Here is a 16,450-nt window from a genome sequence, read left to right as displayed (position 1 = left end):
CAGATTCCTCGACTTGCACCATAGGGTGATGTGGTTTCAGGTTGTGCTTAATGGATCAGGTTTCCATTACACCCAGGGGGCAGCTACGCAGGTAGGAGCAGCTGTATGGAATGGACTAAATGGCTTTTTAGGTTAAATGGTCTCAAGAAAGTACAGAGAGGGTGTCGGTCTCAAAAGATGCAAGGTTAACACAGGACAAGGGTAGACCTAACAACAATCGGTACTGTAGTTGTAAATTGTTTTTGCTGTATTGGGAAAGAACACAGTTCAAAGTGCTAATAGAAGGTACTGAAGCTCAAATCGTTGTAGGTACTGAAGGCACAAATAACGTTTAGCCAACATTTTTACAAAGGACTTAATGGTGTTCAGAAAGCACAGATTAAATACAGTTGGTGATGGAGTGTATGTTAAGATAAGATACTTTTATTGTTATTAGGCCTTTACAGCAACAGACAATTTTTTATATTATATAGCATAGTCATTACATTAGCAAACAGAACAAGCTTACAATTCCATGCTGCAGTCAAAAAATTCTTTTAATTCATAGAAGGGCTTTTTTAACACTAATGCATTTTACATGTTGCTCCCAGGACAATTTGTCATCTAGTATACACCCAAGAACTTTATGTAACACAGATAATTAAAGGGACTTTTGTCCTTTAGACTAAATACCATTTTTTATGTTTTGTTCATGTTCAGAATAAACCCATTTGACCTGAACCAATATGACTCTTGGACAAATATATTGTGAGTATAATCTTTTAACTTATTTAGATCATTGTTATAGTTTAGGAAGATAGTGTCATCTGCAAATAGCACTGTACTGGAACTTATAAAGGGGAGTAGGTCCCAACACATACCCCTGCACAACTCCCACCTCAGTTTGTTTCTCAGTAGATTTTCCTCTGTCGATACACAAAACTTGCCTATAGTTTTGGAGATAAGACTTTATAGTTTTAGGCTGTTATCCCTACTGCCATAAAAATGTAGTTTCTGTAGAAGTTTGTCATGTCACTCTCAGTCAAATGCTTTACTCAGATCACAGAAAGTGGCCTGAACAAATCCCTGTACCTCAAACACTTTAAGAACATATTTAATTACAGAGTCTATTGCATCTTCTGTTGATGATTTTTTTCTAAATCTACAAATATTTATTTATGCAGTGAGTCAGTGGATAAACAATGCAATCAATGACTTTCTTCAGCGAATTGCCATAAATATCAGCACTATCTGATGACTTAAAGTTCCTTATTATTTTTAATACCCTTATTATTTTTAATACAGTACTGGGTGTAACCTCAGAGGAAGTGAGAATATTATTGTAGGGTGTCCCATGATAACCTATTCTAAGAGTTCTGATGGACTAGTATCAGGTTTACTGTTGCCACTGTTACTTCCTCCACAGATTTAATAAAATATCATTAAATTCTTGTGGAGAGATATTGATTTTGACCTTATATGAATCTTTGGCAACACTATTTATGAGATTCCAAGCAGCTCTGCATTTATCATTAGAAGTCTCCATGTACTGGGCATTGTGCAAATTTTTCCCTTCAGTAATTGCTTTTTTATAATCATTTCTCCATCTTACATTCACAGATTTTGCATTTTCAGACTTAGTATTATTGCATATAATAGCATCATTACAGGATCTTTCATATCAGACAACATTTTAGTGTGCCAAGAATTTTTGTTTTTTGACATCATCTTTTTACAACCTCTGTCTGTTACTTTACATTTTCTATCGGGAATACTTTCATTAAATGTTTGCAGAAACGAGTTAAAGAAACATTCAAAATTTATCTTAGCTGACTCATTATCTGATAGACAAAGGATCACCATCATGTCTTTGGCAGATCCAAGGGGTTTCCTGAACTTGTCCATTTTTCCATTGGTCACTGGCCTAGTGATCACCATTTCTGAAATGGCCATGTCACTGCTAAGATTTACTGAGCTGATCCTGTTAGCATATATGAAGGACACTGATTTATGGTCAGAAAAAGGAAACATTGTTACATCACTATGAGCTTGAGCACATTTAAAATTAACAAATATATTGTCTAAGCACACTTGTTCCCTAGTAGGGTTATAGTTAACACACCATAAATTGAACTGTTGTGACACGTTTTTCAAATCACTAACATTGCGCTTGTCACTTGACATGTCAAAATCAGAATTAAGATCACCATCTATTATAATGTCATGACTGGTAAATCTGTTTCCAGTGAGTGCACATAAAAGGATGTCCAATTTTTCTAAGAATTCTCTGCTAATGCCATTGGGAGACCTGTACACTGATACTATTATTAGCTTCATACTACTTATGACTATATTAGTGGCTTCAAAATTCAGTTCTTTACATAAATAATTTAGATCTAAGTTACCAATGGTGTAATCGATTGACCTACCAACAAATATTGCTACACCATCACTTGTGAACTCTTCAGCAGTAACTGTTTGATAAACTATAATTTTTGAACTTACAAACTAGAATTTCATCTTCAGTGGCCCTATGTTCACTTCAACACAACAAGTTAAATTTATTCTCTGATGAAAAGTCATTCAATACCAATTCCTTGTTGTTCAAATATCGGGTGTTTAAAAAACCAATTTCCATGTCTACATTCTGCTCTTCCTCATTTTTGGATGATACTTATTGTTGGATTTTTTTGCTGGTTTATCCACTTTTTCATCCCCATCCAGCCACTGTAGTTTCCCTTGAATTTTATTATTTTGCAAATGTCTGTGTAAATGTCCTGCATAATGTTAGACACCTCAGTCTATTTAAGTGCAGTCCATCCTTTCCTAGGCAGTTTTCACTTAGGAATTCATCTGGACCTAGGAATACAACCCCAATCACACTGTTCTTTTATGGCACAGATTATTTTGCAGACATATCTGTCACTTACAGATCATCTTTTTATTATTCAATTGATTACAGCTGGGAACCTGGATACACACTTCTAGCTGAACAAATCAAGTTTCTTGTGTCAATGGTGATTTCTTCTTCACTGCTAATTTTTACTGAGTCTGTCCCAACGTGTTTAGTTGTATCCTAATTCCAGGTCACACACCAATGTTGCATCCTGGAATAGCACTATTTTTCAGTAACAAATCGCCTATTAATAGAAATTCATTTTTATTTCTTTGGTCACTTGAGCCACTGTCTTTCCTTTTACTATATGATACAGATTTCCATTCATATTTATGTACTGAATTTTAAGTTACTGAGGTTATTGGTAATTCACTGGGCACATCTGATATATTAGACCTAAAGTTTTGAATGTTAGTACTGCTTATAAATGCGTGCGAGTTTTCATGGTATTGTTTTGTTTCCATTGTCCAACTTTCACACAAATTGAACTGTTTCTCTCTTGCTAATCTATTATTTTCTTTACCTGGAGTCATCATTTTGCTGCTTACTGGCTTACTGCTGATGTCTGCACATGGATTAACGCAACGCTGTTTTGCTTTTATTTCACAGCTTTCTGACACATAGAACTCTTTTTCTCATAATAATTTATCATTTTCTTGCTTTAAAATAGAGATTTCACTATTCAGCATTTCAATGCAATGCCGTTTTGTTTTTGTTTCACAGGTTTCGGACACACAGGACTCTTTTTCTCATAATAATTTATCATTTTCTTGTTTTAAAATCGAGATTTCACTTTTCAACACTTCAATATCATTTTGAAGTGTCCTCAGAATTTCAATTTTTGTTTTCACTGCTTTTTCAAGTTCAGACATTTCAAATTGTAAACAGCCCAGACATGTACATGAAAAAACCATCACTGACCTATTTTAATTTTATTTTGCTGCACTTTTCATGCCGCCATTAGTTACACTTAACACACAGGATTCCTTTTATCACTTTCTTTTTACATTCTTTACACAATGAACAATTCAATTTTCCATTTTTGATGAGAGCGGAACACTATCTGTTCCTATGGGTGTCATCTTGCCATCTTGCTGTTAGAAGTAGTTTACTTTGTAGTGAAATTGAAGTAGACAGTTCCTGTGAGACAGTACGCGTACAAATTATGCTTGACAACCGGACTAAATTAATAATCAGTTCCTATTACTGCCCTCCCCCCCCCCCCCCTCCCCACTCAGATGATGCAGCTGCTGAACAGTTCAAAGAAATCTTTAAACTCATTGCAAACAGGTACCCCACTCATACAACTACAGTTGGCGGTAGCTTCAATCTACCCTTGATATGATGGCAAAAATACAAGTTTAAAGTCAATGGTAGACGAAAATGTCATCCTAAATTGTACTAAATGCTTTCCACAGAAATCATTTTGAGCAATTAGTTAAGGAGCCCATTCAAAACGTAAATAGATGTGTAAACATATCGAGCTCTTAGCAACAAATAATTCTGAGCAAATAGGGAGCATCATAATGGATACAGGGATTAGTGATCATCAGTTCATTGTAGTGAGACTGAATACCATAACATCTACATCTACCACTAATAAATGCAAAATATGTCTGTTTAAGAAGCAGATAAAAATTCTCCTGGTGCCTTTCTAAGAGACCAAGCCCACCTCTTCCAAATTAGCTATGTAAGTACAGACATGCTGTGGCTTAGATTCAAAGAAATTGTATTGAAGGCAATTGGCATATATATACCAAATAAATTAAAAAGGGATGGTACTGATCTGTGGGAACAAAAGAAGTTACAATGCTGTTGCAGAAGCAGTGAAAAAAACGTACCAAATTTAGAAGAACACAAAATCTTCAAGTTTGACAATTTTTTACTGAAGCTCAAAATTTAGCATGGACTTCAATGCAAGATGCTTGTAATAGTTTCCACAATGAAACTCTTGTTCAAAAACTGGCAGAAAAATGAAAGAGATTCTGTTGATGCATAAAGTACAAAAATAATCAGACAATCAATATTGTGCAACAGCAGTGGTAATGTTACTAACGAGAGTGCTACTAAAGCTGAATTACTAAACATGGTTTTCCAAAATTCTTTCATCAGATAAGATTAAGTAAATTTCCCAGAATTTGAATCAGGAACAGCTGCCAACCTAAGCAATTTAGGAATAGATATCCTCTGTGAAGTGAAGCAGCATAAATCACTTAAAAAAAGCAAGTCCCCCAGTCCATATTGTTTACCATTTAGGTTTCTTTCAGAGTATACTGATACTATAGCTCCATACTTACCAATCATGAACCTGCTCAATGAAAGATGTGTTCCTAAAGACTGGAAAGTTGCATAGGTCACATCAATACTTTAGAAAAGAAATAAGAGTAATCTGCTGAATTATACACCCATATCACTGATGTCGATTTGCAGTAGGGTTTTAGAACACTTATTGCTTTTGAAAATTGTGAATTATCTTGAACAAAATTATCTAGGGACAAATAATCAGCACAGAATCAGAAAATATCATTCTTGTGAAACACAACTGGCTCTTTATTCACGGGAAGTAAAGAGTGCTATCAACAGGAGATTCAAATTATTTTATATATCTAGATTTCCAGAACACTTTTAACACCTTTCCATACAAGTGAATTCTACACGAGTTGCATGCCTATGGAGTATCATCTCACTTGTGCAACTGGATTCGTGATTTCCCATCAGAAAGGTCAGTTTGTAGAAACTGATGGAAAGTCAATGAGTAAAACAGAAGTGATGTCTGGTGTTCCACAATGAAGTGTTCCTAAATTATATAAACAATTTAGGAGACAATTTGAGCAGCCCTCTTAGATTATTCACAAATCATGCAACCATTCATCGTCTAGTAAAGCCATCAGAATATCAAAACCAATTGTAAAATGATGCAGAGAAGATATCCGTATGGTGTAAAAAACTGCAACTGAATCTAAGGAATGAAAATTGTGAGGTCATCCTGTGAGTACTAAAAGGAATCCATTAAAATATGATTACACGATAAATCACACAAACCTAAAGGCTGTCAATTCAATTAAATACCTAAGGATAACAATGAGGAACAAGTTAAATTGGAATGATCGCATGGATTATGTTGTGGGGAAAGCAAACCATAGACTGTGTTTTATTGGCAAAATACTTAGAAGACAAAACAGATCTACTACAGAGACTCCTACACTACGCTTGGCCGTCCTCTTTTCGAGTATTACTGTGCTGTATGAGACCTGCATCACATAGGATTGATGGAGGGGTGTGACGTTGTATTATCGCAAAAGAAGTGAGTTGGTGCACAGATTTGATACATGAATTGGGGTGGTAATTATTAAAAGAAAGGTGTTTTTTGCTACAGTGAGATATCTTCATGAAATATCAATCAGCAACTTTTTGCCCCCAAATGTAAAAATACATTTTTGGTGCCCACCTAATTATAGAAAAATGATCATCATAATAAAATGAGAGAAATCAAACCTCCACCGGAAAAACTTAAGCATTCATTTTTTTTTCTTCCCCACAACGTTCAAGAGCGAAATGCTAGAGGAATAGATTGTAGGTGGTTTGATGAACCCTCTGCCAGGCAATTAATTGTGAGCTGCACAGTAGTCATGCACATGTAGAGGTAGATACATCAAATTAAGCTAAGTGAAAAGTCACATTGCAATGCCATAACTGAATGAGAATAAGATCCCAATATTGTATATCTCTACACCTACATCGATACTCTGCAATCCACCTTGATGCATGGCCGAGGGTACCCCTTACCACTACTAGTCATTTCCTGTCCTGTTACACCCACAAATAGAACAAGGAAAAAATGACTGTCTATATGCCTCCATGTTGTTGTTGTGGTCTTCAGTCCTGAGACTGGTTTGATGCAGCTCTCCATGCTACTCTATCCTGTGCAAGCTTCTTCATCTCTCAGTACCTACTGCAGCCTACATCCTTCTGAATCTGCTTAGTGTATTCATCTCTTGGTCTCCCTCTACGATTTTTACCCTCCACGCTGCCCTCCAGTACTAAATTGGTGATCCCTTGATGCCTCAGAACATGTCCTACCAACCGATCCCTTCTTCTAGTCAAGTTGTGCCACAAACTCCTCTTCTCCCCAATTCTATTCAATACCTCCTTGTTAGTTATGTGATCTACCCATCTAATCTTCAGCATTCTTCTGCAGCACCACATTTCGAAAGCTTCTATTCTCTTCTTGTCTAAACTATTTATCGTCCATGTTACACTTCCATACATGGCTACACTCCAAACAAATACTTTCAGAAACGACTTCCTGACACTTAAATCTATACTCTTCAGAAACGCTTTCCTTGCCATTGCCAGTCTATATTTTATATCCTCTCTACTTCGACCATCATCAGTTATTTTGCTGCCCAAATAGCAAAACTCCTTTACTACTTTATGTGTCTCATTTCCTAATCTAATTCCCTCAGCATCACCCGAGTTAACTCGACTACATTCCATTATCCTCGTTTTGCCTTTGTTGATGTTCATCTTATACCCTCCCCTCAAGACACTGTTCATTCTGTTCAACTGCTCTTCCAAGTCCTTTGCTGTCTTTGACAGAATTACAATGTCATCGGCGAACCTCAAAGTTTTTATTTCTTCTCCATTGATTTTAATACCTACTCCGAGTTTTTCCTTTGTTTCCTTTACTGCTTGCTCAATATACAGATTGAATAGCATCGGGGAGAGGCTACAACCCTATCTTACTCCCGTCCGTACCCCTCGACTCTTATAACTGCCATCTGCTTTCTGTACAAATTGTAAATAGCCTTTCGCTCCCTGTATTTTACCCCTGCCACCTTCAGAATTTGAAAGAGAGTATTCCAGTCAACATTGTCAAAAGCTTTTTCTAAGTCTACAAATGCTAGAAACATAGGTTTGCCTTTCCTTAATCTTTCTTCTAAGATAAGTCGTAGGGTCAGTATTGCCTCACGTGTTCTAACATTTCGACGGAATCCAAAGTGATCTTCCCCGAGGTCGGCTTCTACCAGTTTTTCCATTTGTCTGTAAAGAATTCGCGTTAATATTTTGCAGCTGTGACTTATTAAACTGATAGTTCAGTAATTTTCACATCTGTCAACACCTGCTTTCTTCGGGATTGGAATTATTATATTCTTCTTGAAGTCTGAGGGAATTTCACCTGTCTCATACATCTTGCTCACGAGATGGTAGAGTTTTGTCAGGACTGGCTCTCCCAAGGCTGTCAGTAGTTCTAATGGAATGTTGTCTACTCCTGGAGCCTTGTTTTGACTCAGGTCTTTCAGTGCTCTGTCAAACTCTTCACACAGTATCATATCTCCCATTTCATCTTCATCTACCTCCATTCCATTCCATTCCATACCATTTCCATAATATTGTCCTCAATAACATCGCCCCTATATAGAACCTCTATATACTCCTTCCATTTTTTGGCTTTCCCTTCTTTGCTTAGAACTGGGTTTCCATCTGAGCTCTTGATATTCATGCAAGTGGTTCTCTTTTCTCCAAAGGTCTCTTTAATTTTCCTGTAGGCAGTATCTATCTTACCCCTCGTGAGATAAGCCTCTACATCCTTACATTTGCCCTCTAGCCATCCCTGCTTAGCCATTTTGCACTTCCTGTAGATCTCATTTTTGAGACGTTTGTATTCCTTTTTGCCTGCTTCGCTTACTGCATTTTTGTTTTTTCTCCTTTCATCAATTAAATTCATTCAGTATCTCTTCTGTTACCCAAGGATTTCTACTACCCCTAGTCTTTTTACCTACTTGATCCTCTGCTGCCTTCATATTTCATTCCTGAAAGCTACCCATTCTTCTTCTACTGTATCTCTTTCCCCCATTCCTGTCAATTGTTCCCTTATGCTCTCCCTGAAACTCTGTACAACCTCTGGTTCTTTCAGTTTACCCAGGTCCCATCTCCTTAAATTCCCACCTTTTTGCAGTTTCTTCAGTTTTAGTCTACAGTTCATAACCAATAGATTGTGGTCAGAGCCCACATCTGCCCCTGGAAATGTCTTACAATTTAAAATCTGGTTCCTGAATCTCTATCTTACCATTATATAATCTATCTGAAACCTTCTTGTATCTCCAGGGTTCTTCCATGTATACAGCTTTCTTTCATGATTCTTGAACCAAGTGTTAGCTGTGATTAAGTTATGCTCTGTGCAAAATTCTACCAGGCGGCTTCCTCTTTCATTTATTAGCCCCAAGCCATATTCACCTACTACGTTTCCTTCTCTTCCTTTTCCTACTGTCGAATTCCAGTCACCCATGATTATTAAATTTTCGTCTCCCTTCACTACCTGAATAATTTCTTTTATCTCATCATACATTTCATCAATTTCTTCATCATCTGCAGTGCTAGTTGGCATATAAACTTGTACTACTGTAGTAGGCGTGGGCTTCGTGTCTATCTTGGCCACAATAATGCGTTCACTATGCTGTTTGTAGTAGCTTACCCGCACTCCTATTTTCCTATTCATTATTAAACCTACTCCTGCATTACCCCTAATTGATTTTGTATTTATAACCCTGTATTCACCTGACCAAAAGTCTTGTTCCTCCTGCCACCGAACTTCACTAATTCCCACTATATCTAACTTTAAACTATCCATTTCCCTTTTTAAATTTTCTAGCCTACCTGCCCGATTCAGGGATCTGACATTCCACACTCCGATCCGTAGAACGCCAGTTTTCTTTCTCCTGATAACGATGTTCTCTTGAGTAGTCCCCGCCCGGAGATCCGAATGGGGGACTATTTTACCTCCGGAATATTTTACCCAAGAGGACGCCATCATCATTTAATCATACAGTAAAGCTGCATGTCCTCGAGAAAAATTACGGCTGTAGTTTCCCCTTGCTTTCAGCCGTTCGCAGTACCACAACAGCAAAGCCGCTTTGGTTAGTGTTACAGGGCCAGATCAGTCAATCATCCAGACTGTTGCCCCTGCAACTACTGAAAAGGCTGCTGCCCCTCTTCAGGAACCACACGTTTGTCTGGCCTCTGAACAGATACCCCTCCATTGTGGTTGCACCTACGGTACGGCTATCTGTATCGTTAAGGCACGCAAGCCTCCCCACCAACGGCAAGGTCCATGGTTCATGCCTCGATATGAGTCCTAATTTCCCCTATCTTATCTTCATGGTCCCTACGCACGATGTATGCTGGAGGCAACATAACTGTTCTGCAGTCAGCTTCGAATGGCAGTTCTGTAAGTTTTCTCAATAGTGTTCCTCGAAAAAAATGTCGCCTTCCCTCCAGGAATTCCCATTTGAATTCCTGAAGAATCTCTGTAACACGTGTGTTGTTTGAACCTACCAGAAAGAAATCGATCAACCCACCTCTGAATTGCTTCAAAAAGTCTTCCTTTAATCCAACCTGGTACAGATTCAAACACACGAGCATTACTCAGGAATATGTCACACTAGCAACCTATATGCAGTCACCTTTACATACGAACCCTACTTTTCTAGAATTTTCCCAACAAACCAATGTTTACGATTCATCTTTCCTACCATAGTCCTCACATGTTTGTTCCATTTCATATCACTTTCCAACGTTACACCCGGATGAACATGTAACACATCAGCCTCAGTTGCAAATAGAAACCAAACTTTACCCAGGTTTCAGTCAAAATAATTTGGCCTTCTTCAGAAGTGAGTGACACTAAACTACTGCATGCCAAAGTTTGGCCATGAGAAGTATAAAACTGTAGCATCGTAGTAACCAGTCACAATCTACATTACTTGGGCTGAAGAGAAACAGCAGGCCCCACTGTGCGGACGAGGTTGGTAGGCCGTGAGAGTTGCATCGGAACTGCATGCAGATTATGACTAGTAACTATGGTGCTACAGTTTTATACTTGACATGGCCAAACTTTGGCATGCAGTAGTTTAGTGTCACTTGCTTCTGAAGAAGGCCAAATTATTTTGGCTGAAACCTGGATAAAGTTTGGTTTCTATTTGCAACTGAGGCTGACGTGTTGCATGGTCAATTATCACAGTTACTGACAGGGCTGCACAACGTTAAAAATTGTTACACCCAGATATTTGAACAACATGACTGTGTCAAAGGAAACAGTACTGGTTCAAATAGCTCTGAGCACTATGAGACTTAACATCTGAGGTCATCAGTCCCCTAGAACTTAGAACTACTTAAACCTAACTAAATTAAGGACATCACACACATCCCTGCCCCAGGCAGGATTTGAACCTGTGACCGTACCGGTCGCGTGGTTCCGGACTGAAGTGCCTAGAACCGCTCGGCCACAATGGCCGGCTGGGAACAGTACTAAAGCTGTATCCAAACATTACAAGTTTGTTTTTCCTACTCATCCAGTTGATTTTCATCCCGCTGCACACAACTTTGTTGGTTGCACTTGCTGGCATACATGCTTAATAAGTCATAGTGTTTTGAAACGAGGACTCTGCTGATCACTGTCATTGCGGTTCAATTGCCAATGGCAGGTTACACTTGGAGCCTGAAGCTAACACTATTTGGTGTCAAAACTGGTAGCACATTTTGAATAAATGTTGTTGGATTACAATACCTCATTTATCATTACTCAAGTTTCCATAATATTGTCACAATCGAACAGAATAACCTCCTCAATGCCAAAACACAAGGATTCTGAAAACATGAATCACGTGAAACCCAACTCGCACTTTTCTCATCACACACTGAAAGCTTAGGATGAAGGTAGGCACGTATACACAGTATTTTTTTATTTTCGAAAAGCCTTTGACTCAGCACCACATTTATGCTTATTTTCAAAAGTACAATGATATGGGGTATCAAGTGAAATTTGTGATTGGGTTGAGGACTTTTTGGTAGTGAGGGCACAGAATGTTACCTTGGATGGAGAGTCACCATAAGGTGTAGAAGTAACATCAGGTGTTTCTCAGGGAAGTGTGTTGAGACCCTTGCTGTTCATCTTTTATATTAATGACCTCGCATGCAATATCAATAGTGCCTCAGAATTTTTTGCAGATAATGATGAAGTGTTGTCTGAAAGAAGTTGCATATATAGCAAGTCAGATTTTGATGAGATTTCAAAGTGGTCTAAAGATTGGCAACTTGTTTTAAATTTTCATACATGTAAAATTGTGCACTTCACAAAACGAGAAAACATAGTATCCTATGACTATAATATCAATGAGTCACAGTTGGAATTAGCCAAATCATACGACTTCCAGGGTGTAACACTTTCTAGGGAGATGAAACATAATGATCACATAGGCTCAGTCGTGGATGAAGCAGTTACTAGTGACTTCGGTTTGTTGGTAGAATATCGGGGAAAAGCAATCAGTCTACAAAGGAGATAGCTTACAAATCACTTGTGCAACTAGTCTCTGTTGGTCCATCATGGACACAGCTGGTTAAGTAAATGTCAATGTCAATGAAATTCACCAACAGCCATGTATCTTAAGATGTTATTTTATTTTATTTTGAAGGCTACCACATCTTAAGATACGTGGCTGTTGGTGAATGTCCGCAGCTCGTGGTCTTGCGGTAGCGTTCTCGCTTCCGCACACGGGGTCCCGGGTTCGATTCCCGGCGGGGTCAGAGATCTTCTCTGCCTCGTGATGACTGGGTGTTGTGTGTTCATCATTATTGACTCGCAAGTCGCCGAAGGACTTGCAACACGGCGACCGAACTTCCCCGCATGAGGCCTTCCAGCCAACAATGGCATATGATCACTTTTTTTTGTTGGTGTATTTCACTGACATTGACAGTTACTTGTGCAACTGGTTCTAGAATATTGCTCAGGTGTGTGGGACCCTTACCAAACAGGACTAACTGGGGATATTGAATGTATACAGAGAAGTGCAGCACAAATGGTTAGAGGTTTGTTTAGTTTGTGGAGAACATCACAGGGAAACTAAAGGAACTGAACTGGGAGATTTCTGAAGGTTATTTACATCTACCTTGAGAAAGTCTATGAGCAAAGTTGCAAGAGCTGGCTTTAAATCATGACTATAGGAATATACAACTAACTACATATTGCTCACACAGGGATCATGAGGATAAGATTAGAATTATCACTGCACACACAGTAGCACTCAAACAATTATTCTTCCTGCACTGCATACATGAATGCAACAGGAAGAAAATCTAATAACGGGTAGAATGGGACGTACCCTCTGCCATGCACTTCACGGTGGTTTGCAGAGAATATATGTAGATGTAGAAGTAACAATCTATTCTTTTCATAATATTTTCATAAAATTATGTACAAGCCTCATCCTTTTTTCTTTTTATATCTGAAGATGGCTGCCTGATATGGCCAAAACCAGTGAAGTAGGAATGTAAATGTTGATGTGTCAGGAAAAAAAATTGTTAAAAATACTAATACAGTAACCATTAGTTCCTGAATGTGACTGTAATGCTGTCCCCCATGAAGTCATTCAGCCGCAATCATTCAAATTCCCAATAATATCATTATAGGCCTACAAAGTACAGGATCATCGTGTGTGTGCGTGCTGAAATTTGCTATTGACATGTTAGTAATAATGACAGTTGCTGGCCAAATTCACTGCAAGTGCATGTGTTAAAAGTACACAGTAGTTTCTTGTTACAGGCCCAATTACACTTGTGCATCCCATATGAATACAAATCAGAAAGAGAGCCATTGTTTCATAGTGAATTCATGGCATCTGGAAACAGCGAAGGCAAATCATGCTGACTCACTACTGACTTGTCTACTGCTTTTTTGCAGCAATGCATCTGCACGAACTACTTGGGTGATGACACAGACATATAATCTGTTCTATTAGTGCATGCGCTAATGTCATCAAATCTTATTCCATAGTCAATTTGTATTCCTTGATCCCAGGAAATGGTCATAAGCAGAATAAAATAGTTGTAATGCTATGATTAATATGATTTGAGTGTTATGATCATTAAGGTTTAGATAATGGTTTCATCATAACTGTAAGTATGGTGGGAATGACATTAAATGTAAAGGAGTGTAGGAAACCACTGTTGCATGAGGAATAGGGACATTACACATCAGAAAATGTACACAACAAGCTGAATATAAACAGATTTGGCACTGCTTTACAAATACCTCCCAAACTTCTTAATGCTGCAAGCATCTGCATTTCACCAAGACATTTTCACAACAACTGCACAGAATCAGACTATATGCTATGGAGACTATGTAATGGATTTCACTGACATGCACCCTCTGCCCACCAGACTGCAGCTTTCTACTGAACACCTTGATTGGCACAGTGCAATGTTCTTAGCAAAATCCCAGTATACCAATACATAAAAAAAAATTATGGTGGAGAACTCTTGTTGCATTATGTACATGACATCAGTATCATGACTAACTGTCCACATGGTCTTCTTTCATCCCACTGTCCATGTTAACAAAAATTACAACACAATAACATGTTAGCAACTGTTTAGCAGTGTAGGACATGTAAAGATAAAGCTGGCAGAGAAACTTGCGTTTACCCAACAGTCAGCGAAATATGCTAACCAATACCTACAAGAAGCCAAAGTCTCTCCACACCCACTACACAATACCAGAAACCAAACAATTCTGTAAATACATATCTTCTAGTGTGAAACATTGTTTACCCCCGTCATCTCATGAAATCTGGTAATTATCTCTTAAAGTAAAAGCTAATTAGCAAATGTCACATACCTGAACATGTTCATAAGCAAGTTGTGAGCAGGAATTTATGACAGAACGTGTTAAACGCTGAGACAGTATTTCAGCATTTGGAGTCATTTCCCATATTACAGAATACGTCAATTTATCTTCACCAGGTAATAGAGAGCATAGCATGCACAGTTCTTTTGGGAGCATGTGATGAACCTGAAATACATTTTTTCACATAATACGAAAACTGTAGAGCATTTGAAATAAAAGTTCAGTTAAACACAATACCAGTTTATATTTAAAGTTTAGCCTGTACCGTCTGATTTAAAGACCATCTGACTTCACAAACAAAGAAACAGGTCTTCACTACTTCTTGAGAAATACGTGTCAGATTCAGATAGAGGATCTGAATGTTTTCCTGTTGACCCAACAGTGATGCAAGTGACAAAAAAGAGCTTATTAGTTTTTATGTGTTAATGGAGAAGCTATGCTCATGGAAAAGACACAAATGGCACTGGTCTGTTCTTTGTAAGTATGGTGTTCACACAAAGTTTGTATGAAATTTACAACCTTATATTACAAAAAAAATTAGGGGCTCTGTCATGGTAACTGAAGGACTGATAACACAGTTTTGACCTTGTATCAATTACTTTTACACAAAATTTCTTAAACAAAATTTAATTAAACAAAACCAATTAATTCATCAGCTCTGTTTTTCTTTCCACAAAAAATTACTATGTCCATCTATTCTGCTAAAGTACTGTTTTCTTCACTAATCTGTAGTCTTCTGTGCCTCATGTCTTCCTGCTTAGCAATAGTGACAACCACCCTGTCCAATAGTTCACTGGTCACATCATCAATTTGTCTGTGGTAAATGTTTCTCACACAGTACCAACATTATGAGCATAAACAAGCATAAATGAAATGTAATGTCATTCTCTAGTTTGATTAAAACTGCTTGTTTGGTGTTACTTACCGCATCAACAAGATATACACTGGTAGCTTTCTTTGAAACAATGTCATCCAAAGGAGTCTCTGCTGTTAAGAAGTGTGTAACATCTGAAATGTGAACTCCTATTTCAAAATTTCCATTTTCCAGTAAGTTACACGAGACAGCATCATCCAGATCTTTCGCAGTCTTTGGATCAATAGTGAAAATGCACTCCTTCCTGGAATGAGAAAAGTCAAATTTCAAGGCTTTCAAACACTTGATCTAAGTGAAGTACTTTCAAGATATTTGTAACAAATCTACCTCAAATCAACTCGTTTTTGTATTTCCTCTTCGCTGATATGGTACGGCGCTTGAGGGAAATAACCTTTCATATCATCTGAATATGGAGTAACATCAAGTCCGTGCTCCAACAGAATACCTGTGGTCTCAGCTTCCTTATTACCAACTTCCCCTACCAGTTCAATAATTTCTCTAGAAAGAAAAAGTACAAGGATTTAATATCTAGCCAATGAAGTTTCAGAACATATGCTGTAAGTAATATTTTTTGGGTGAAAATGATAGATTTAACTACAAATATGTATATTAAAATGCCTACTTCTGAGAATCACACATCATCATTATTCTCTCTACATATAAAATTCCAAGTTACAAAATACATGCAGCCATAAAGAATTTCCTACTTGGTACAAATTTAACATCAAACCCACAAGCAAAAACAAATGTATGCAGGTGAAAAATTGGATCTACAAGAGCCTGGCCAACTAAAGAAAACTTGCTTCTTGGGTCAGTTTCAGTTATGGAAGCTGTCAAATCATTATCGCGGTGGAACTAGGTCATAATAAAGTGTGCACACAGTGAATCATTCAAAAACTGTCTGAAGAACAGAAGTTGAAACATCTGCAGATTAGCAAAAGACCCATCTTTACACTTCCCAAATTTTTATTCTTACAGTATAAATCATATTTTTCAATATTTAATCATCCAGTTTTTT

At 37.7% G+C, this 16,450-nt stretch overlaps 1 protein-coding gene across 1 annotated transcript in view; it reads right to left on the bottom strand.

Annotated features, from left to right (window-relative positions):
* Nucleotides 1–16,450, bottom strand: part of LOC124790100 (DIS3-like exonuclease 2) — a 227,914-nt gene that overhangs the window by 138,030 nt on the left and 73,434 nt on the right. Inside the window, exons 8-10 of the mRNA XM_047257666.1 lie at nucleotides 15,760–15,930; nucleotides 15,484–15,676; nucleotides 14,550–14,723 (exon numbers count right to left, since the gene is read on the bottom strand). Of these exons, the coding sequence (XP_047113622.1) occupies nucleotides 14,550–14,723; nucleotides 15,484–15,676; nucleotides 15,760–15,930 (538 nt within the window). The remainder of the gene's footprint in view (nucleotides 1–14,549; nucleotides 14,724–15,483; nucleotides 15,677–15,759; nucleotides 15,931–16,450) is intronic.

Source organism: Schistocerca piceifrons, chromosome 3 (assembly GCF_021461385.2).
Source record: "Schistocerca piceifrons isolate TAMUIC-IGC-003096 chromosome 3, iqSchPice1.1, whole genome shotgun sequence".
Lineage (NCBI taxonomy): Eukaryota > Metazoa > Arthropoda > Insecta > Orthoptera > Acrididae > Schistocerca > Schistocerca piceifrons.
Note: the sequence above shows the minus strand (reverse complement) of the source record. Positions and strands in the feature narration are given on the sequence as shown.